This window comes from Rhipicephalus microplus, chromosome X (assembly GCF_043290135.1).
Source record: "Rhipicephalus microplus isolate Deutch F79 chromosome X, USDA_Rmic, whole genome shotgun sequence".
Taxonomy (NCBI): domain Eukaryota; kingdom Metazoa; phylum Arthropoda; class Arachnida; order Ixodida; family Ixodidae; genus Rhipicephalus; species Rhipicephalus microplus.
The window spans coordinates 137,967,631-137,992,055 of NC_134710.1; the positions used below are offsets into that span (position 1 = coordinate 137,967,631).

General features: G+C 50.0%; 1 protein-coding gene across 4 annotated transcripts in view; it reads left to right on the plus strand.

Annotated features, from left to right (window-relative positions):
* The window catches only part of kat80 (katanin p80), a 239,222-nt gene that overhangs the window by 58,830 nt on the left and 155,967 nt on the right, over positions 1 to 24,425 (plus strand). For all 4 annotated transcript variants that reach the window (XM_037427880.2, XM_075877832.1, XM_075877834.1 and 1 more), the window contains exon 2: positions 12,511 to 12,641. In XM_037427880.2, the coding sequence (XP_037283777.2) occupies positions 12,511 to 12,641 (131 nt within the window). The remainder of the gene's footprint in view (positions 1 to 12,510; positions 12,642 to 24,425) is intronic.

Genomic DNA, 24,425 nt, shown 5'->3' on the forward strand with positions numbered 1-24,425 from the left:
CAGTTCCTTTGCTCGCTCGATGTGTACAGAACCACCGAGCCGTACTAGTGTACAATGCTGGTTTTAGTCGGCGTTTAGTCCTAAGCAAGTCATTTTTTGTGCGAGGTCAATGAGCGAGGAGGAGTCCAGATTTTGGTGTTCCTGCATCGTATATACATATCAGTAATCTTGAACGGCAACAAAGTGGGACTCGTGGCGTAGAAGCCGGTGACCGGGAACGTGTTCGCATGACAAAGTAATTTACTGTGATAACTGCCTTGTCACCTCCCCTCCTTTTTTATTTTTTCGTTAGCTGCGCGGCTTACCTCCTTTTCTCACTCATTTATGGATGTATGCGAGCCCTGAAAGTATTTTCAGTTAATATATGAACAAATGCCGTGTACACCTGGGCAGTACATTGCATTTGCTGTTTTTGACGTGATGCTTGAGCGCGCTCACAGGGATGCAGGGTTTTAGTGTCTTGTATGAACGTTAATTATACTCGATTTCTGCTACGGCGAAGCAATAGGTCTCCCAGTACGCTTGTGCGTATACACACACACTTGACCCGGGCAGGAGAGAGCGATAGAGAATATGGGGCTGCCACAGCAGAGCTTGATATCCTGCTCTTGGTTGCGTGTGAATAACTGATAAGTGTTGAAAAACTGCGTCAGCTCACAGCCTCAGCATGAAAATTGACCTTACAAATAGAGCGACGCCAGAAATAGATGGACTGATTATGCCATGGGATTTAAACACGCGGCCCGTGGCTTTACAAAGAGTAAAACAATGAAGGATCATTGCTAAATGGTACTGGAATAATTTTCTCGCCTGTATATGTTGATTAATAACGCTCTGTTTGGTTAAGCTACAGAGACTGCACTGGTCTCAAGCATTTTTTTATTCGTGAGGCACACGAGGTGGTTAGACAATTTCAGTTTAGCGAGCGGAGCTGCCTTTCGCACGCAACGCTCGAGAGGAAGCAATACGTATTGCGCATGTGCTGAACCCATGAGCGTTGCGTGCGTTAGCGCACGCAGAGGATGCGTACGCTATAGATGTTGCGCTTACGTTGCTCTCGCGAGATCTTGACCTTCTGAGGCATGGAGGAATGTTCCGAAGGCAAAACAGAAAAAAAATGGCCGCGGCCGACAGTAGCACGGTGGTAGGGGGTAGCAGCGAACGAAGCCCGTGTGAGATTCTGCATTGTCCTCGATTTGGAACTTACTTGAGTGTCCGTTGCTTGAACCCCATTGGGGAATAGGTGTGGTGGATTGTAATCGCGTCTGTGTCGTTGCACAATGAATCACGACTGGACGCCGTCAGTTCCTATTGCGCACCTGCCATTTTGTCAGGAGAGCATGCACTCAATGAAACAACAAGCCGATCGTGACGTGAAGCAGTATGACGGATTCGTGGATTGTTGGCGGGCCGTCGTGTATATATGGTCCCCTTTGAACTGTGGTGGTTGGAACGTGATTCAAACCGCCAGATGTGTGACTGATCGCCCGAAAAAGCATCTCCAATGTTTAAGTGATGTGGATGTGCCTCCGTGTTCCCCCCAAGCTAAGGCGATTTGCTCTCGCACACGGACAACCACCGTCACTGTAGAAGCTGCTCCCATGGCTCGTGAAAAAGGCCTATGCATAAACAAGAGAGCCGCGGGTTAAGTTTGTCAGCTGCCTGGGTTAAGAATAAACTGAATTATGATTGTGAGAGAGCTGGAATTCCTGGAAGTCGCCGGTGCCAACTGGAGGCAGCCTCAAACACAGACCTACAGCTTTTTCGCTTCCACCGAAAATGCAGCCGCCGGAGCCGGGATTCAATCCCGCGACCTGCAGGTCAGCAGCCGAGTAGCTTAGCCACTAGACCAGCACGGCGGGGCGCGAAACTGGGCATGTTTAATTTGTTTTCCCAGCAAACACAAGACGCTGCTCAAATAGAGCCCCACCTTAAATCTCCGTCACAAAATAGCCCACATCTGAGATATGAGAAGGGACTTATTTGAGATTACAACGTTAGCTGACATTTTGCTGGAATTGCATCTTCCTTCTCCCCTCTCTCACTGTCCCAGCTCTTGTGGGGCGAAATTTTGTCACTGCGACCCGCTAGCTTAGGTGAGTTTAAGAACCCTGGATCAGGTGGTGTGATTCGACTGCTTGTGAGGAGAAACCACCGTTATTTCTGAAGCCACCGCTATTTTAAATCAGCAGAAGGTGAGGATGACTGTGATGGACGGGCGCCGCTAAGTGTTTGCTGGGAAAACAAATTAAACATGCCCAGTTTCGCGCCCCGCCGTGCTGGTCTAGTAACTAAGCTACTCGGCTGCTGACCTGCAGGTCGTGGGATTGAATCCCGGCTCCGGCGGCTGCATTTTCGGTGGAAGCGAAAAAGCTGTAGGTCTGTGTGCTGAGATTTCGGTGCACGTTAAAGAAGCCCAGGTGGTCTACATTTCCGGAGCCCTCCACTGCGGCGTCTCTCACAATCAAATGGTGGTTTTGGGACGTTAAACTCCACATGTCAATCTGGACTTTAAACCGCACTCATCAATCAATCGATCATGCCCACTTTCGCTTCGGCTTTCCCTCTGCTGAGGAAAGGACGAGCCGCCGTCCTCATGTCGGAGCCCACCGTCGACATCTTCTTTGTTCCGAATTCAGATCTAATCCCCCTGATCATGATATCGCCACTCCTCGTCTTCTACACAATTTCAATATGCTCTGTCCCCTCCACAGTGGCGCCTGACGACGATGGGTACAAAACGCTCACATGAGTTCCAAGTACACAATGTTCATCAATAGTAGTAAGATTTTCAAGTGGTGTCGTCTGGGTCTCCTCGTGCACTTGATCTTCCAGCGATGTTCTGTGCGCTTGTGCTGCGTTTGTGCTATGGAGCGCGTTCACGTCGATAAACTTGCTCAGTCGCTGAGCAGGTTTGGTTTCTTGGTATGAAAACTCGCACCGAAGACTCTTCCACGAAGGCCTCCTGCACCTTTTTCTGAGGAACCGTTTCCTTCGCTCTCTTCTTGGCTTAATTTACCTTGTAGGCATCAGCTTTCTGTCTAGGCCTTCGCCTGATCTCTCCAAATCGCCGCTATGACACGTACTGTCTTGGCATTTCGCAACTTCGCGAAAATAAGCCGTGCCATACACATTACATTCAATCTTCTGCAGCTTTCTCGACAAGCCAAACGTTTGAGCAGTAGCGGTGGCTGGCTCGCGTTTGTGTCGCCAGAGTTTTTCTCTTTTTTTTTCTTTCATTTCTTTTCACCTGATGAAGTGGCTTTGATTTCTTTTCTCCAGGCACACGTGTGCGCGAACATGAGGGCAGCATAAAATCCGAATCAATCGTCTCCGGTGTGCAATCATGGTCGACATGTGGATGATCACCCCTTCAATTTATTGATGCATACTGCTTTTTTTTCGTGCAAGTATCTTCCTCCTGGTATACATCTGAGCAGCAGCAGCCGCCCTGTCATCGACTTCGGGGTTGGGTTGACGAAAATGCTCAAGTGCTGGAAGGTGTCTTTAGACTTCGAGGTTATTCCGAATCCTGATCTGATTCCCTTAAGAATGATATTGCCACTCCTCGTCTTCTACACAACTTTCAACGCCTCTCCGTATATTCAAGGAGGGGGAAGGAAAAAACATTGTGATTAGTCTTACGTGTATGTAAAGAATTAACCAGGAGTCCCGCACCTCATGATGATAGATATCACAGTTTTGGCGCACAAAGCGCCACAATTTAATTCAATGACATTTGCAACTCCATATATAAGAAACCGACATGCAGAATTTTTCTTATCCTCATTTGCAGAGGATCCCGAGGTCCAGCTGTTGTGAGCCGTCTAATGGTTCCGTTTGCGCTTTTCTCGAGGCCAAGATTATTCGAAAATACTGCGTCAACTTTCATGTCACACCCACTGTCGTTGAGATTTGCAGCGAAGCTGCATCCACATAATTTGTCCGAATTCGCTATGCATGGTTATAGAGGCGTGCGACTGCGGTTATGAAAATGTCCCTGTGTCGTCCTTTGTTCGCACTGTGCGTGAAGGTTCGGTCTGTAGCAAAGCGGGGACCCAAAAAAGTCGGAGCGAGTATGCTGACCAGGTTGTCGTTCGCTGACATTCGGTGGCGGAAGACGGGGCCGCCGAAGCGCGTCAGCGTGCCGCGGCCCTTTTTGTTCTTCCGACAAGCGCCCTAGCCGACGTCCCCTGAAGCTCTTTTGTGCACGTGGTCGGGCTGGGTCGCACGTGACTGGCGCCGGGACGTTCATTCTTTTAATTGGGCCGCGCGCTGCATGCAGCAGCGCGTCGAAGTCGATGGCCCCCCTGTGCACTGCAGCATTGCGACCCCGCCGTGATTGACAGCCGCGCCGTCGCGCCCTGCTCCCCAAACGTTGCTGATCCCTGTGGTGGGTGTGACGGCCCCGTATTTTCCCCGAGATCCTCTCGTGTGAGACTTGCCGGAGGCGTCTCCGGCGCGCTCGGTTTCCGCTGCTTGTTTCTCACAGCTTGCACGCTTGCGATCTGCCTGCTTTAGATGCGGCATGCATGCGGCATGCGCTGTGCGTGTCGTGTTTTATGCGGGTTTGAGTGAGAACCGTGGAAGGTGTTGATGCTTGGAAGTGAACGGCCGCCTTAGCCCAGCTATACCTGGGTGCAATCTGGGAATCGTGGAGAAATGTAAACACGATATGATCGGGAATCCTAACCTGTCTTCTCTTTTTTTTTTCTTTATGATCAACTTCCGCCACAAATATTTCGCCATGTATGCGCCAACTCGTTCAAAGTAATGCATATTCTATAGTAGCCGCTGGCTTGTGTTTATCTTTCTTCACCAGCCATAGCCAGTCCTTGTGACTCGGACATCACTGGGCGTCGTTTGTGGGTTTTTGTTGCATTCTCAGACGTTGTTGTAGGTAGGCAGTGTTTGGCGTATTGTAGAATGCGTTGAGAAAAAAAAAACAGCTATAAATGGAAATACAGCAACTATTGAGGCCTTTGATGTAGAAGACGCAGTGTGATGACCTCATAATCAGTAAAGTATGTTAAATAAAACGATTTTTTTTTCGCTCGAATTTCTTCTGTTCTCGTCAACGACCGCGTAAGCGAGAGGCTGACCGCGTTGCGATTTCGCCGACCAGGGAGACTATGGGGAGACGTTCTCCTGGCCTCTGCTTGTGCGGACTTAGCCTGGTCTATAAACATGCCGAATCGCATAGTAAAGTTTATTAATTCACTCACTCACGTGGCTGACCTGAGCCATAGGGATTGTGCGTTCAGGATTGCCGGGGGTTCTCGTATACACTTGATACTGTGTCACGAAACACGTAAAGCGGCTACCAGCTTTGACATGTCGCAAAGCGGCACCATAGGTCTAACAGCGGCTCATATTACTGTGAATCTACTCTCCAGACAGGTCTGCAGTAAGTTGCACGGTGTGCCGGTGCCATGCGCTTGGCAAGCTGAACATGAGGCGATGGTATACGTGTCTTCGAGTTATCGAGTTTCAATCAGGAACAGAAAGAATGTTCGAACTCCTTCGTTTTCAGGTATCCGATGTTTCAGCATTTTCTGTAGGCGGCACATGTTATTTTTCGAAGGAATTCAGATATAATCTTCTGTTTGATAGGACTTGCTTTTGCAAGGGAAAACAGGTAAATCACACCTTTGAACGCGTTATCTGCATCACATTCACTCTAATCGCAACCACGTGGTGTCAATGCTTCTACGGTGAAACGTGGTGTCCCTTTAGTTAGCATTGCGAAGGTGAACCATGCATGATGTCTTCTGCGAATGTTTGTCCAAGCCTGCGAACATAGCCTATATTATTTTGTTATAGATGCCGAAAGGGGTCCCTACGGTGTTTTTTTCACTGCTGTCGTGGTTGAGGCGGTTTTTTTTTTTGTCATGAAGGTGAACAAGCTGCTAAACACTTGTGAAGTAGAACAACTTTCGTCGGTTGTGCAACGCGTCATTACGGGATGGGCTTTGATAACGAAACAGCTGCTCTAGCCGCGACCGCATTCCCATGCGGAAGATGAAATGCATCAACGCCTCCCCCCCCCCCCACCCCCTCTCATCATTCGCGCACGGTCACCGTCAGCTGTGGCCGAGATTGTTCCGGATTGGACCATTCTTGGTGGGCACCTTGAATTAGCGAATAGCAAGAGCTGTCCGAACACAGCAGCGTGGTAAAACCAAGTGCTAATATTAGTCTATAATAAGACGGTAAGTAAAATTGAACCCCTGTATCAGCGTCGCTGTCCTGGAGGGCATGCGTCGCCCGTGCTATCCCACACGAGGCAGTTTCACGCGGGACTCCCTGGCAGTCCGTGCCCAAGGGGCGTCGAGTGCGCGAAAAGATGCAAGGTTTTTGACCCGCAGTGGCGACGCCTGCAGGGGGGGAAGCCATGCGTGGCGTCGTTTTAATCCCGCGTCAGCGAATGGCGTCCTGCCTCGGCGGTGGCGCGGGAGACGGGCTCCCTGTGTGAGCTTGTCGCGTCGATAGATGCACAACCTGGTCGAGCCGCGGCACGCGACTCTCCCATTCGACGTCCATTTCGCCGCAATTATTGGCGGCGTCCAATTTGTTCTCTAAACGGGGCCGGCCGACCCCGTGGTGGTGCGCCCGCGCTCCTCGCGGCCTTCTATAATATCGGGGCCAAGTTTGCGCTTCGCCGACGGCGCATGCAGCGGCCAAGCAAGCATTTGACCGCCGGTCGCAGTGTCACGCCCGCGTGCGCCCATACTCCGTCGTATACCTCGATCACATCTAGCTGTCTCATTCGGCTTCAATGAATGCACGGGTCGCTTGGCGCCGCAGGCGTCCACGCGGCTGCTGTTATTTCCTCGTGCTTCTTGGGACAGTCGCGCGCGCCTCGGGCCAACACTCGGGCTCTCGTTGTGGATGCTTTCATTACGCTTCTATTTATCCTGACGCGTATACACGGCCCACTTCTAGGGCGTCGTGTCACTTTTCCGCAATGCGTATATCGGTCTGGTACAGCAATCGCCGCTGAACTCATTTGCCAGGATTCTCATTACAGAGTCAGCCGATGCTGTGCTTCCTCGATATATTGTCTCACGTGGGTGGTACTATCCTTATTCGGCGATCTGATGAGATACGCTTGCACGTAACTTCTCAAGAGTGTTGAATGCGTTTCTTATTTTACTGCAGGAGCTCCTTGCATTTGAGCTCTCCCGGCTCTATTTCATCGACACGAGCTTATGTTATGGAAGGGACCTGCAGCGTATTAAGCAAGCGTAGTTGAGACGAATCAGACGACCTCTATGCAATGTTTGCGCGCGCACATACACATACACATAATCACACACGCGTGCGCGCTCGTCTCTCTCTCTCTCTCTCTCTCTCTCTCTCTGTGTGTGTGTGTTTTATACCGTTTGGTTTCTGCTTGTTTTACATCCCTGAACACCACGTTGCACTCTTTTTTGTATTCCTTATCACTGTATGCCTTCGACCGTGTACCAGCCGGCATTTATATAATGATACTGGGTGCGTGGAAAGAGACCGTATTGAATTCTCAGACTTTGCGGGGTATACAAACATATCAATTACAGCAGAAGTTGAGGTGTAACGTTAAGAGACTGGAAGACAGCTAGTAGAGTGGATAAGGGGACAGGTATATAGGGGTAGCGGATTTATAATTACCGGAGCTCGAGACGAAGACACAGTTGATGTCAAGAGGAAGAAATGTATCTGAGTGGGCCACATAATGCGTAGGGCAGATAACTGATGGACAGTTGGAGTATGCTAAAAATGGCCAACAAGGGATGGGGAACGCAGCCGGTGAAGGCAGCGAGTTATATTGAGGGACGACACGAAGAGGTTCGCGGATATAAACTCTAATCAGCGTAGACAAGATGCAGTGAACTTGAAATCATTGGGCGAGAATTTCGTCCTGCAGCAGATCTAAACGAAATTGAAACGATGATGATGATGATCGCTTGTCAATATATGAAGTATACCAGCCGGCATGCACGCTTGGGCGATGTCACAGTGCATCAGTGACCGTCCTTGCACTATCCGAGCTCGACGCCGAGGCCCAAGGCCGCCGCGAACCAGAGCCGCCTAGCACAGCCACGCTTGAGCGCGGCGCCCGGCCGGGTCGGTTTTTCCCGGGCTCTGGGTCAGAGCTTCGGCTGCGCTGCTTGGCCATGCGGGTCAGCCGACGGCCTTGCAGGCGCGCGGCCCTGGGCGCACCGAGGACGCTCACCTGCACACGGTTTGTGTGTCAGCTGGCGCGACATATATACTCGTGGGGTCGCTTCGAATCACTTAATTCGGTCACTTGTTCAGCACACCGAACACGTACCGCCGTATATACTCGGGACCTTGCGTGGTAGATCAAATAAAACGTAGGTGAATTTATATTTCGGCATGTAAAACTCGTTCCAGATAACGGCGATCTGTTGTGCTGCAATGACGAAATTACTGCGTGATGGTCGTTAGCTAAGGTTAGTTCGATTATATGCTTACAGGCTCGTAATGGGAGGACACCACGGGAACAGCTACCTGAATTACCTTTGCTGCTAATCTTCCGGCGTTGTTGATTCTAACCTTGTGGGCCGTCAAGTTGGCGTATACATTTCCTATATTTTACGCCCTGGACCAAGCGTCAAGACGGGGATGTTTGCCAAGTGATAGGTAGATTAAAATTGGTAAAAATGGAATACATTATTCTCTGAGGGTGCCGTAGACGTAACCATCCAATTTTTAGGAAGTTTTGTTTGGCTAATGTTGTCAGAATACCAAAAATAGGCTGAAATTCGCCAATTCATGGGCGGAGATCTTGGCGCGAAGTTTAAACATGAATCTTTGACCTTGATTCGCTCCTGTATTAATCCTTTGTGTGTTGATTTATGTTTTTCGCAGGGTAACGAAAGATATGCCTGTGTGATCTCCAAATAACGTACTTCGAAATAGTATGACGCCATTTTCACAAACTACTGTCATTAGTTTAGGAGAGGAAAAAAAAAAAGAGGGACGTGCCATTGCCCTGCCGCGGTGGTCTAGGGGCTAAAGTACTCGGCTGCTGAGCCGCAGGTCGCGGGATTGAATCCCGGTTGTGGCGGCCGCATTTTCGATGAAGGCGAAAATGCTGTATACGCCCGTGCGCTCCAATTTGGGTGCACGTTAAACAAGCCCAGGTGGTCGAAATTTCCGGAGCCCTCCACTATACGGCGTCTCTCATAATCATATGGTGGTTTTGGGACGTTAAACCCCACATAGCAATCACTAGAAAAAGAGGCGTCAGTTGTGATCATGAAATCGGTACGAAAGTAGCGTCGTTTGTAATGCTCAAATATGGGATTAATGCCTAGCATCCAATTCTGCGAGGAGGTGGAATGCCGGAAGGGCCCGTACTGTGCGTTTTCAGTGTACGTTAAAGAACCCCCAAGTGGTCGAAATTATTCGGAGCCCTCCGCAGCCACTTCGGTACGTTAATTCCAAAAAGCGACCATACTTCATGAGTGCAAGAGCGTGTCACTGTATGCGTTGTATGCTTCATTATAATTGTTTAATATTATTGTTTAAGAGGTCCGGAGCCTGCATTATATTGTTTTGCGGTCACACACTTTTACCATATTGCACTGCCTACTATGAAGGACTGAATGTATATGCTTCAAAAGGGCATTAACCCTGCTGCAAGAGCCTCTACAGAAGTCGTTTGGCTGTTCCACCCGGTCCTTAAAACTTAATCATGTCTGGTGTATGTGCCTGTTTTTACTGCGGCCCCGCCGTGGTGCTCTAGTGGCTAACGTACTCGGCTGCTGACCCGGAGGTCGCGGGTTCGAATTCCGGCTGCGGCGGCTGCATTTCCGATGGAGGCGGAAATGTTGTAGGCCCGTGTGCTCAGATTTGGGTGCACGTTAAAGAACCCCAGGTGGTCTAAATTTCCGGAGCCCTCCACTACGGCGTCTCTCATAATCATATGGTAGTTTTGGGACGTTAAACCCTACATATCAATCAATCAATGTTTTTACTGCGGTGGTTTATGGGGCGCGAATTGTGGACTCTGCCAGGAGAAACGAAAAAGAAAAGGATTTAGTATATCAAGCTAAGGTGCTGGCCTGGCATAGTCTTCTGGATTCTGTGGATTGCGAAATCGAATTAATTTTTTGGTAATAAGTTAGATTAAAGCCGAATACTTTTCTTGAAGCAAAGGTAAGACTACGGCTTTCCTATGTTTGTCGTCTCATATGTGGCACTTGTTTTCAAGCGGAGTGTTAAAGAAGCCAAGCTGGCGGACTGGTCTGCTAGTGTTGCGGCCCCTTGGGCCCCAACCTAGCCCCGTCAAACTTGGTTTCCCCCGCTTCCCCTCCCCTTTCTGAATAATAAAGTTTATTCCTCCAGAACCCCAGATGGTGAAAATTACCGGAGCCCTTCACCATGGTAGGCCTCGTATTCATACCGGGGTACTGGGACATTATTATTATTATTATTATTATTATTATTATTATTATTATTATTATTATTATCAAGCGGATGACAAAGGGCGGTTGCCAGTGGAGGAGATGGTTAAATTTCACTCGTCAGGCCTCGAGGAAGTGACTGTGTGCTTGCAAGAACTTGTGTTCAGCAAATCTCTCTCACGTTCATGCACTTTGTGCCGACCTGTTCTGATTGAGCTTTTTTTTTCCTGTGCCTCTGAGAGTTTTCACCTCTGTTACGTCCATGCATCGCAATATTTCACGACGTATATCCAACGCTCACGAGGTCACGATGCAGTCGCGAGCCTGTCGATGGCGGAACAAAATAGTGGTTGTGTAGGCCCTTTCAACACTACACATCGGCCAGGAACAGCTATGAGCATGGGTTAACTAAACTTGTGAAACTCACTCACTCACTCACTCATGCAATATAATTTACACTTTGGACTCACTCGGACTTAGACTCACCGAAATTTTCCTGACCATAACTCACTTGGACTCACGCTCACTAAACTTTTCTTCAGCCGCACTCATTCGGGCTCACACTCACGGCTGGATCAATGAGTGAGTTCGCCGACATATATGGCTATGAGCCGTCAGCTATAGCTTTTGCACCTTTTCATGTGTACCAACTGGCGCCAATGTAATTTGTGAGGGTATGTGCCCACATGTAATGCAATGCATGTTCGTAGCAAGGTGATGTGATCATTGGAGGTTACTGTCGCCCCGCCGCGGTGGTCTAGTGGCTAAGGTACTCGGCTGCTGACTCGCAGGTCGCGGGTTCGAATCCCTGCTGCGGCGGCTGCATTTCCGATGGAGGTGGAAATGTTTGTGGGCCCGTGTGCTCAGATTTGGGTGCACGTTAAAGAACCCCAGGTGGTTGAAATTTCCGGAGCCCTTCACTACGGCGTCTCTCATAATCATATGGTGGTTTTGGGACGTCAAACCCCGCATATCAATCAATCAATCGATTACTGTCGCTACCGTTTCTTGGGGTAATTTGCTTGTCATGGTGATGTGGAAGGATCACTGAGAATGGCTACTTATTTAATGGCTGTTTCTTTTTGCCTACCACGACGCCGTTCGCTTGTGTGTCGCGATATTTGCATGAAGAATTTTCTCTTTTTTTTTCCAATTTCTAACCAACCAATGCGTCGATTCTCTTGGTAGTTAATACTGCGGCGTGACAAGTCAATTTACAGTATGACGCTTCCGCATGCTAAAACATTTAATCTAGGCGATGGAGATTGTTAAAAGACGATGTGTCCTGTCTTGTATCTTGACTTACCTCACATCCACGTGAAATGAGCGTTGCACGACTACTCTTTGCCGGGTCGCTTGCGCGCTCGATTTGTACCGCGGCGTATATCGGATTCCCTCATTGGCAGTCGTCGCGTCGTCAGTCTGGTGCGACTGCTTTCGAAACTGGCGTGTCCCCTTTGTTCGGGACTTTGCATCCCGCATTGTCGCAGCTTCTGCTTACGTATACACTGAGCAGCGCGTCACACACTACCGGCGTGACACGCAAACTGTATTGTTTCACGCATGGAGAGGCTTGCAACGGGAATTGACCCGGCGAGTGCGCTCGGCTTGCTCGTCGCTGTCTGCCTGCGCCTGATCACATAGGCATGTCAGGGCGTCTCGGAAACAGGCGCGCCGTTGTCGCTATGTATCCTCGCGTGGCCAGTTCCTTTTCGCTGGTGTAGCAGATATGTTCCATCGTGCGTTTGTTTCCCCTTTTATCTTTTACTACAGCTGTTACGGATGATGCAATTAGTACAGTTGAATTAAGCTTTTATGGCATCACATTTTTTTTTCTTACACGCGTTTTCTGTGATTAATGGTTTCTTTGTCACTTTATGATGAGAAGTTGGTGTATGCTTGTGTACATTTGTTTTCAGGCTTATATAGCTGTCTAGTCGCACATTCAGTCATAGTATACGTAGGTACTTACCTATATTGAAACATATAAGCGCATTTAGCGTTGTGCATTGAAATCCATTTTTGTTGTTGTTGTTAATGACCGTACACACGAGCTTTCAAATAATTCCTGTCTTTTTTTTCCTCGTTGCAGAAGAGTTCGTCGCTCACGGCTCGACAGTGAAATGCCTCGCTATTGGCCACAAATCTGGCCGCGTCATGGTCACCGGTGGCGAGGACAACAAGGTCAACTTGTGGGCCATTGGCAAGACCAACTGCATCATGGTAAGTTATCTCTGGAAGCGACTTGGGTTACGTGTTGAGCAAATACCGAGACAGGTGTACGCGTTGCCGGACCTGTCTTGAGTGTTTGTGAAGACGTATACCGTCCTCATTTGAAACGATGCAGCTGCGCGCTCTTTGGATGATGTATCGGTGTGTTTTGGCGCGCAGCGACGGCGAGGTGTAGCCCCTCTGCAGGGCATTGGTGGATAACGACTGTCGATGGGTTCACATCCGCGGCGCTCCGGCACGTTTGTTTCGGGGCCGAGTGGCTGCTTGTCCCTTGGTGGCCCCGTTTCCTTCTCGTGCCGGGCTGCCTACCCGATTGAATGTGGCGCCTCATCGGTTACCGTGCGCTGGCTATTTTCTGCAACGCTGCAGTTTTGGGCGCAATTCAGCGCTCACGTCTCGGTGCGCAGTCCGAAAATTTGGAGGCCGCGTGTGTGCGCACACACCGAATTCGTTCTTTTGTGTGCGGCCGGAGGACGCGGCCGAGCCGAGGAAATGTGGCCCTCGTCTTTTGGGCTTCGTGGCCAAACAATGTGTTGCGCGTGTGCGAAGTGTGGCTGAGAGCAGGGGCTCCATAACAGTTTCCTCGGAGCGGTCCCAGAGCAGGTCTTTGATCAGCGGAGCGCGCAGTGGCGCCCGAGTTCTGCGCGTTTCTCTCTTTTTTTTTTTTTCCAATTCTCGTCCAGCTCAGCGATGCGCGGCGCAACCGCACCGTTTTGTGGGCCTTCGCATTACGCGGTGGTTACGCCGCACTGCTATAGGTCGAACGAGCTTTGCCGGCTCGATTCCCGGCTCGACCCCGCGCGCCACAGCGAAGGTCGCGTGCCGCGAACGAGCAGCAGCTGCGTTTGGTTCCGCGGGCGAAAGCACGGACCCCCCTCGTGTTTCGGTTGGCGAGTCTCTGCCCGCGTGTAAGGCAGCGAATTTAACCAAACTTATCCGGCATCGTTGCAGACTCGGTGCCGTTCTGACATTCATAACCCCTTTGTCGCTTGGTCGACTTACTTTTAGAGGAAAGTGAAAATTGGCAGCAGCAAGCACAGGACCGGGTTAACTGGCGGAACATGGGAGAGGCCTTTGTCCTGCAGTGGACGTAGTCAGGCTGATGATGATGATGATGATGATGATGATGATGATGATGATGATGAAAAGATGATGAGCTTGTGCTGCGCCTTGTTGCATTTATGTACGCATGGAGCCGAGCTAAGTGGAGCCTTTTGAGCAGGAATGTTACCAACACAGTTGAGTGTGCATTTCCTCCAGGACTGTTCTTTACGGAGGCGCAGTCGTATCTTGTATACGTGGGTTACTACTATTATTTTTGATTGGCGGCATTTTTAAGGACTGATCTCCCAGGTGCTTAACAGGTGCAGTCCAACCAAAACATCCGTGTTTCGTATAAAACAATTCCATTGCGATATCGTACTTACCGCTCAAGACTTGTGTATGTCCTCATCTGAGCGTTGCAGGTGTGCAGGTTGACGACTTTCTTCCGTTTAGGAAACTGTGCAGTGAAACGATAGACGAGACTTGAATGTAGCCAGTGCAAGTGATGTACGAAATGAAGAGCGGACCTCAGCATTGTAATACTTTTCCAAGTCTGTTTCTCCTGCATGTTTCGTCTTTCGCATGCAAACGGGAGTTAATTCTTGAACCATCTCCTGGACCGAACTACTCTGATCGACGCGACCGCCACTGTGTACAGTGTCATAGCGATGTGCGACAGTCACGCAGACACTGTGATACGTGTTTCGAGTTACGAGTCTCCGTGCCCTGCCGTCCTTCCTGATGGTCACGCAATCGCATGAAAACATTTCGCAAGGATTACAGACTTGCATAATTGTAATATCTATGCGCACCTTGAGTTGGTTGGTTGACCCTTATTAACTTGGCGCAACCCACCATGGGATATACCGGCCACGAAACGAACGGGGTCTTGTTTTGTAATTTTTTTATTTTATAATCTCAAAATGTTTAGCAATAGATAGTTTTGAAGTAACTCATCAGTTTAATTCACTAGAAAAATAGAAAAACGACTAATGTTTTTGAATAATAGGCTTGATTTTGATAACCAGTATTCAGTTCGTTTCGTCTCTCGTAGAAAATTGCAAACGACTTCGCAAACGCCCGTGTGGCTAATTAAAACCCAACACGGTAGCCCCAAAAGAAGTTACCGCCGGAAGTGATAAATTTAATGCCATTCTTCGGAGAGGTTCATCAATAAGTCTTTTTTCTTCGATTGGTAAATAATCTGCTTGTTGAAAATTCGTAGTCGGGTGCTTTTTTTTTTTCTTTCTTTTGTAGATTTAGCAGGGCGTGTGTATGTGCTTAGGCATCTGATCTGGTTCAAATTCCAGTCTTTATTGACTTGTGTTGTTTAGTTCCGTGTAATCGGGTTGTTTATCTTTCCTGTCATACGTCTTAATTACGGTAACCTTCCTTTGTGCTTGCTTACATAGTTTTAGTTGCACATACAAGAGCTCCGTCTGCACCTTTATATCAAATAATCTATACGGTACCGATTGGGCAGCTGACACCGTGGAACTGGTTAATCTGGATGCATGTTTGAAGGAGCGTGAAATGTGGTCCAGCCGGCCCACGCCTCCTTGTTAGTTTCGTGTTCGTTCGAGTATACTATGATGTCTACGTTCACCGCAAATCCCACTACGGCGTGGCTCGTAAGATTATGGTGGTTATCGCACGCAAACCTTGGAACTTTTTTTTCAGCCTTTTAAACCGCTGGCGTTACAAACCGTGGAAATGGATTGACGTTATATACATTTGTTTTCTTTTCGGTAAAGATTGTTCCGTTAAAGTGGTCGGGACGTTAAAGGACACACATCAAAGAAAGCCTGCGATGGCCTGACCGTGTATACAGTAAGTGACCCATACGAAAAGCTGAAGTTCCCCGCGGTGTTGTTGGGTAACGCGTGGCGTGCCGCGATTCTATCGCGAGTGCTGCCGTTTTCATCGATGACACGCGGCGGTCGGTGCGCCCCAGCAGGCCCCGTTGACGCGGAGATCAGTGAAGTGATCGCGTGAAGGCAAGCTGTGGAAGGGCGCAGCAGCCGCCGTGTGCCCAGCGCCGAGTTCGACGACCTCAAGCCCCCCCCCCCCCCCCCCCCCCCCAACTTTTCTGCTTGTCGCCAGCCGGACGGACCCGGAAGTGCGGCTCGCTTTCAGGTGGCTCGAAGGGGGTGCTCTCCGCCGCCGTCTGGCCGACCGCGTGGAGGGCCTCGCTGAATGGCCGCGTGGCTTGATTCATGTCCATCTCTTCCCCCCCTCTCCTCCTCTCAGACTGCCCTACCGAGAGTTGACGCCGATTGGAGCCTCTGGCGAGCTACGAGTCTGGCCATGTACGTTTTGAAACTAACGGTAGCTCGCTACAGGCTCTGAGAACGGCACGAAGACTATACCTGTCGAAAAAGAGTGCGCTGTCGTGTTTGTCGCGTTTTATATATAAAACATCCATGGATACTGACGACGGCGCAGTGGGGGTTCGACCGCTTAGCGGTTTGTGCGGACTCTTACTGTCGGGTACGTAGTGACGGGGTTATGCGAATGTGGCTGTTCGCGTCACGACGTATGTTGTGATCAGGTCCTTGTCCGTGTCATCGTTACAGCAGTCCAGTTTAGTTGACGCGCTTAACTCGTCTGTATCCACAGGCGCATGTTGTTGCAGGCACTGGAAAGAGCTGTTAGACGTGCACTGCAGAATGTTTTTTTTTTAGACGGTAGAGGGAGGGGGTTGAAAAAAAATGAGAAAAAGAGAGCGTGGTAAATATAATAATGATATATAATTTCAATAATTCTAGATTTTGATAAATACTCCCACATTTGAAGCAGTCAACTTCCGTACGAAGATAAGTTCTTACTATCCCACCTGTGCGGCCGCCGAACACGTTTCAGCGTTTCTTCAAAACGGAGGTTCTGACGTTGCACAAGGCATCGTCTCATGCTGTCGTGTGACGTCGCTAGCGGTTCGCTGAAAACGATTCGCGCACCATTCATCACTGTTACTTGCAAAAAGTCTCGCTTCGAAACTCGCTTCGAAAGCCTGTTTGGGAAAAGAATATGGATTCTAAACGGTTCCTTACATTTCTCGAATATATGTTATTTAGGTTTGCACCAAGTATATAATCCTACCAAGCGGGGCCATTTGCGGGCTCGATTCGGACACACATGCCCGGGGTCCTGGACACACCGCATTGGAGCAAGGCTGCCTGGTGTCGGAGTGTGCGCCTACTGAACGTGCATTGAAAGGAAAAATATATAGGTGGGACCGTAAGGGACAAGAAGAGAGCACAGTCGATCAGGAAAAAAAAAAAAAAACAGGTGTGAAGAACATTTTAGTGGAAATACGAAGAAATGGGCATGAGCAGGGCTTGCAGCGTGAAGGCATGGTAACCACTGGTCAGTGTGAGTAACAGAATGGATTTCCAGGAACGCGCCATGGGGGAGGCAGAAAGTTAGGTGGGCCGATGAGATGCAGTTTGAGGAGATAACGCGGCCGCAGCGAATACAGGACCGGGTTGACTTGCAAAACACGGGGAGAGGCCACTGCCCTGAAGTGGGCATAGTCAGGCAGCAGCAGCTGCTGCTGCTGATGATGATGATTATGATGACCGCATATAACACGCTTCACGGTACTAAGGGCGTATGTTCGGACATGGCGTCGAGGGGCGCCATCTAGTAGAGTGAACTGTGCGGTCTAATATGTAGGCAATCAACGTGGCACTAAGGGCTTCACTTTCACCTTCGCTGTCACCGCCCTCGTGAGATCCCGTGAGTGGTGTCCACAGAGACGCCGTAAGCTCCCTGGCGCGTTACATACAGCGTTGACATTCTGTATAGGTAGAGATTTCTTGGTTGATGTGCGGGCGTTGCTTGTCGGTGCCGATACACTTGACCGCGGGATCAACTACACTGAACAGCGGCGTCACCAGTGCGCTTGGCTGAGAGCTTGCGTCAGAGTTGTCGGTGGTGTAGATGCGTATCGCCCAGCGCGTAGGCCGCATCCGTGCATGAGGTGGAGCTCGTGGAGCGCCACCAGCTTTTCTCGGTACAATTACAGCGCTCGGGCAGCGCCCCTGCCACCGTTCATAGCGGTTGTATAGACGTAATCTCTGACGTGTCTGCCGCCGTGCGGTGCTCGGATGCTGACCCGAAGGTCGCGGGTTCGATTCAGGCCGCGGCAGGCACGTTTTGATGGAGGCGAAATGGTGGAAGGCCCGTGTGCTCTGCGATGTCAGTGTTCGTTAAGGGACGCCAGATGTTCGAAATTTCCGTAGCCCTCCACTACGATGGAATTTACGATCATAGTGTGGTTTTGGCACGTTATACCCCGGTTATTATTATTATTATTATTATTATTATTATTATTATTATTATTATTATTATTATTATTATTATTATTATTATTATATGACATAACCAATGAGGATTACTGCCTTAAATGGACCGACTACTGAGTTTTCTTGACCCATCGTAGTGTTTGCAGCTACAGTAGTTAATCCCAAAAGCTCGTAGTTGTTTTATAAGGAGCACACAATGCGGCAAAATTACGGGGAATGTGCATAATGTCTGATAATGTGATAGTAACAGCTGGTTATTTTCAAAAATATTTTATAAGCTCAAAATAAAGGTGCTCAAGCAGAGACTGCCGTGAAAGCAGAACAATGACAGCGAGAAGGGCTGGCGGCATCGCTATCGATTGTCGGCGTAGCTGGTGAAAAGATCTGCATATGTGTTTGCTAAATGCTAAGATTCGGCAGCTTCACTAGCGGCCGGGTACAATCAATGTTGTTTCTGATGCCTGCAGGCAGCTCGCTGCGCATGCAAGTAGCGGCTTGCGTTCCATTTATGCGCGCACGCGCACTAGCTAGACTTTTGTTCCTCGTTTTCTTATTGTCAGAGCCGGCTGGGGAGTCCTCGTTCACCCATGGTGGCCCTCTGGCTTATTTGGTTCCGTTGTATAGCAGTAGCTTGGCCGTTGTTCTGCACGTAACAAGTTTGATGCTCTCGCCGCTTCTTGGTGCATGTCCAAGACAGTGGGGGAGAGGATGATGACAACGCCCGAACAAGTCCGGCTGCGTGCACTGAAGAGGGAGCAACAAGAGAATGGACATCTACGCAGCTGGCAAAACAGGCCCCCCTGCAGCGACGCAGTAGCGTGCACGAGAAAGGAAGAATTGCCCTTTGTAACGCGCGACAGTGCGTGTGGTCTCCGTATACTTGTATTCGTGCCCTCGTTTCAAAGTATACGCTATTATTGCGCAACCAGTGGCTTATTTTTTCTCGCGTCTCATTGTTCGGTTGCTACTCCTTGTTGATTTTGCATACGTTGCATTTTATTCGCCGATTGTCATCCCTCTCTTTGTACCTCTCTCGCCACGTCCTCACTTGACATTGTACATGCACGCGTCGCATCGCTGTGTCTGATTCTTGTCGACCTAACTGAATGCAGGAACAGCGCAACCTAGAAGTAATTACTTCGTAACTACGGAAGCGAAAAACCGATGTCCGATGTCCCAATGAGTAATTACTTCTAGGTTGCGCTGTTCCTGCATTCAGTTATGTCCTACCAACTCGCCCAAGCTTCCACGCTTCATATCTTGTCGACCGTTGTTCCTACAGCATCAGTAGTCCTGCGAAAACGTCCCTCGTCTTCGTAAACATCGTCACGCTGATATTATACGTAACGATATCAACGCGAACCTTATTTTATCCTTTGTTTCTTCGCGCGCAACGTTTGTCTATTGTAGCTTTGCGGCGTACGTTTCGAGAGGCACCACAGCAGGCACGCACGCACACGCACACACACACACAGGTGCACGCACTACGCCGCACTTAACAAATACTTTTAATACTGGAGATCAAAGTACGCTTCAACGCTGAAAGCAGAATATCTGATTTGGGACGAGGGACGGAGTGTCGAATAATGGACATTCAGGCTTGTCGAACATTCCGTCTCGGTTGGACATTGAGTAGTTTCCAAGATCTCCCGAAACAATGATTTTTTTCGTTTTATTTAGATTCTGATACTCGACAATCGCTGCATGGAGCAAGCATTCGTTAACCTTTGTGCATGATTTTACACTGCTGCCCTTCTAGTTAGTGTGCACACTGCGCCAGTTTTTAACGCTGCGACCGATTTTGTTGTCAAGAAAAGAATAGGATGGGCGATGGAAAAAATAATAATAATAAATGCGCAGTAACGTTTTACGTGCCAAAATCACGATCATGGTTATAAGGCGTGGTTAAGTGACACTGATTCGTATAGGACATCATGCGGTAATGAAAGGGAGCGAGTGTTTGGCAGAATATAAAAAAACATACCAATTGAAAATGGAAGCAACCTATGCGTTTCTTTTGCGTTGTTTATATTTTGCCAACATAAATTGATCTTTCATGTGTAGTCTGAATGGAGCGAGTCAGCCTGTCTCTTGGCGTTCGTCTTGTGCAGCCTTTGCTGACGTTATTCGCTGGCATATGTATCTTAAAACTTTCGTCGGTCACCTCCCTTGCATTGTCCTGACAGCAGAAATGACCTCCAAAGCTCGCCCAGTATATACGCGCTGGTGGGAATGAATGGCAGTACTGCATAAATATCTCGCGCACAAGATTCTGGTCACTGTTCGTGTGTGCGTCCCTCGTCGCTGCAGGGTTCACAGGCGGCACTTCTGGCCGTTTCTACATTAACAGGTGGGAAACGCACCGCCCGTTACATTTGGTTCCCGGGCATCAACGTCTGATGTGCATAGTCATGGCTAAAGAGTCATATCAGTGCCGATCTAAATCGTCTGGTAACATCTGGCGCGTCTGTGACGAAATGCTAGGGCCGCGTGCTTACATTTAGGTGCTTTCCGAATTGCACCAGGTGATCACTTGTATGATGGCGAGAAACAAATACATTGATCCGAACGAGACAACGAGGCTGCTGCAGCTCTCGTGCGTTCGATGTGTGTGTGTAAACAGGTCTCCACCGCAGTGCCTGACGCTCCTCCGGCGCCCTTGCGGGCTTTGTTGTTTCAGCGCACTTTTACAGGAAGGCACAGGTGGCTTTCGAAGTCGCTGTTTCGCGCGCGCAGCCATTGGACTCGCCCACGTGGGCGCGTACGTAAACAAGGCCTGCGCGCGGATTGTCGGGGCAATATTTCTCCCATGCGGGGAAGTCCTGTTCGCGAAGAGCCCTCGAGGACGTGCTGGACAAATTAAACGCACCTGCATCTTAATCGCTCCATCACTTAATTACCAGAGGTGGGCTCGCTTGCTCACCACGTTAATCATCACCTTGATCGGGTTGAGCACAACATCCGAGTTCTCGTAATTGCCCCCGTAGCGCACCGCGGCCTCAGATGGTGGCCGTTCTTATAGCACGGAGGTTTCCTTTGTGCGTTTCATTTCGCTGGCGTCCTTCGCTCGATGAACGCACAGGGTGAGCGATCAAACTGATGTGCGTGCCTGGCAAGCCTTCCCCCCTTCTGGCCATTGAACAGTGGAGGCTGCCAAGCTTCGCTGACTGCCTCGGAGGGCGTTCTTTAATGGTCCCCCCGCGTATTCGTGGGCGGAGCACGGAGCCTCACGCTGCGTTTCATTCCGCAGCGATGCCTTTTCGAGCTGCCAGTGCCAACTGCGAGCGAACTTTTACTCGTCTACACTATCTGGCCGTGAAAGTGTGCGCTAAGGAATGTCCTTGTTATTACCCAACATGCGTCTGAATACAGTCTTCATATACCCATCCATCGTCTATTCTGGTTCGGCCAGTACGGCCTGCTTCTTTCAAGGACGATGCAAATGATTGCGTAATGTACGATGACAATAGGGAGTTTTACAATACCGTTTGCAAGCGCTGCGGGCGAAGCGGGCGCCATAAGAGTTTTAGAATAGCGTTCGCCCTGCTGCGAACCGCAAAGAACGATCGCAGCGACGCCGTAGCCTCGAAACCAGCGCTTGCGGGCCACATGCGGGCCGCCATCACCGCACGCAATTTCGCATTTTTTGCGTGCGGTCCGCGAACGCCGACTCGCGTTACGACGCATGCGCAGTGGCAGCGACCGCACCGCAAGGGCTCGCGGTGCGCTATTCTTAGAATATGTGGTGCTCGATCGACTACTGCACCCGAAGGTCGCGGAGTGAGTCGGAATGCCAGAGGCCCGTGTGCTTTCGCGCTCTTTAAGGCACAACAGGTGATCAAAATTTGTGGAACCTTCTACTATCGCGTTTATAATAATCTTATACCGTGGTTTTGGACGTAAGACCCTAACAATTAGTGTTAAGAGTCAATAATTGGGAAGCCTGGAAGCTTTCACGAAACACTTGAAAACAGAGGGCACCGGCTGTTCAGTGACGCTTTAGTAGGCCTCGCGTGCGCGTTAACGAACATGGGTTCAACGTACGAGTCTGGCGCTTCACCTTGTTCGCTTATGCGTTGAGGCCGTTATCTGTATACGAACGCAGCATCCGTTCCCTCGTTCGTGTAACCTGTCCGTACAGCTTACGAAACGAGCGGGGAAAGGGCGCAGGAAGAGTGATTGAGAAAGGTTTTTGTGGGGCGGCGCGACTGCACGATGTATGTACGCTATAATGCACCGTCCGCGCGCACTATATAACTCGCGGTCTTGCGCTTCTGGCAGCTTGACGCTGCGCTTCACGCCGGGGCATTTCGTCACGTTCGCCGCCGAGCGCGGATGGCGCCCTTTTTTCTCTTCTCTCCCATTACGCCATTGTGTGATAGAGGACGTGAACCGTGGCGCCCCTCGGCAGACTGCACGTTGCTGTGAATCGCACGAGCTATATATGCGCGGGGATGACGTTTGCCCGCAGTATACGCCATGCGGCACTCTCCATCCCGTCTAATGCTGGGCACAGGTATAGAGGGCCTGATTAGCCGATGCTGCTCGAGTTGGCTCCACACGGCGATGTTACCCTGGTTTAATTGAAGGCACGGCCCGTCGTCGCTGAATTATTGGAGCTTTATGAATTACATCCCTATAGCTTGTTAAACTGGCCAAAAAGGGATGACGACTTCCTTGTCTTATTAAGCATCATGCATGTCTGGTGCTCTCAGCTCTGAGTGAATGCATGTTTGTTTTTATCTTCTGCTACTCTCGAATATACGTTGTGAGCCTTTTTATTTTTGTCTGTGCGAGCATGTAGGATGTAACTACGCCCAAACGAAAGCTCTCGGAATACGGTAAAGTGGATGATTTCGGTGATGAAACTGACCGAACAGTGAATGTCGCTGTAGCCAAACGTTTGGGCATGGGGAACTTGTCAGTGGCCTCGTCGACGAACACCCTTTGTCGAAACCCTGTTTTAGCGGCATCGCTTGTTCGACGTCCGAGCTTCGATCAGTTACGTCGCCCGCTTTAAGCCAAAATGAGCGCACCGATGCTTGTACAGGAAGAAGCGATAAGTGCGTAGAAGATTTCAACGGAGCAAGCACTTGTGTAAAGGGGCTCACTGTTTGCGTCACCGCCGGATTTCGAATTATCGCGCCCTGTCCTAAATGTATACTTCGTGCGTAATTAACACCACAGCTGGCACGACCGCATCTCGGACGCGCTGCTCATAGAAACGGGGCCGCGCCTTCTCGGTCGACCGCTTTCGGCGATATATACTTCCGCGCGCGGCGCGTAACATTCGGCGCTCAACCTGCAGTCGGGTGTTCGTTGACGTCACGCCTTTTTCTACGGTCTCGCCTCGGTAGCAGCGTGGCGTCAAAATAACGCTGCCGGGAAGTCTATTTGCTCGCAACTATTACTTCACAGCGTCCACCGTGCGCTGATGATGCTAAGCGAAGCGCGTTGACAATAGTCGTTCTCGATAGTTGCCGACCGATATCGACTATTCGCTATTCACATCGAGAGCCTGGTTCCAATCGCACGTATTTACGTCAGCGTAATCAAATTTTACCCAACGTTCAAGCCAGGGAAACCGTCTGTCTACCGTTTATGGCTATTCACTACGCTTGTTAAATTCTTTGTGCCATTTCATCAAAGTGCTGCATTGTGAGGCGCGAGCGTTTCAGGGAACCGGGCGCTCGTATGCAGCGTCTAACGTATTTAGCTGCAGGGATGCCATCCTGCCGCGATAGGAAGCCCCCCCCCCCCCCCCCCCCACCTGCCGCGGGGTCATCACGTGGCGTGGTCGGTGGTGCGTTTGCAGTGCCTGCTTCATCGTGCCTAGCCATAGACTAGTGCAGAAAAGAATTCATTCGTTCCGCGGGAAAAAGGTATAAATCATTCGGGACAAAGAAAAGAAACCGTTTGCTCCTCTGTGCGACGTGCCTGCCCATCAGTCCGAGCGCTGGCCCCGGCGGAGAATAGGCGTGGAGCCCCGTGCATCTAAGTGCTCCCCCTCATTAGGCGGGCGATATGGCCCGGCTGGCCGCGGCGGACGCCCCGCGATCTTGAGATGTCGGCTCCGCCGTCTTCCGGGATCCGGTCGCTCTCCGAGCGGACACTGCGCGACCTCCTCTTTGTGGGCTCTCCTCGCGGCCCCTGGAGCCAATTCGCGCCCACCGCCGCCAAATTTCTGTATATGCGCGACGCTCCTATAGCTTCGCTGTCCAGTGGCCTCGCTTTACTTTCCGAACATCGTCTTGTCGACTGTTGGCATCCGTGACTGTTTTCTAAGATTATAAATGTGTTAGACGGAAATGATCCTTAGAAGAAAGTGTAGGAGTATGCCAGTTGTTGGCTGAACTCTTGACGTCATCATTTTCAGCCTCATTGTGTATCCATTGGAGGACGACGGCCTCTCCCAATAGTCTTC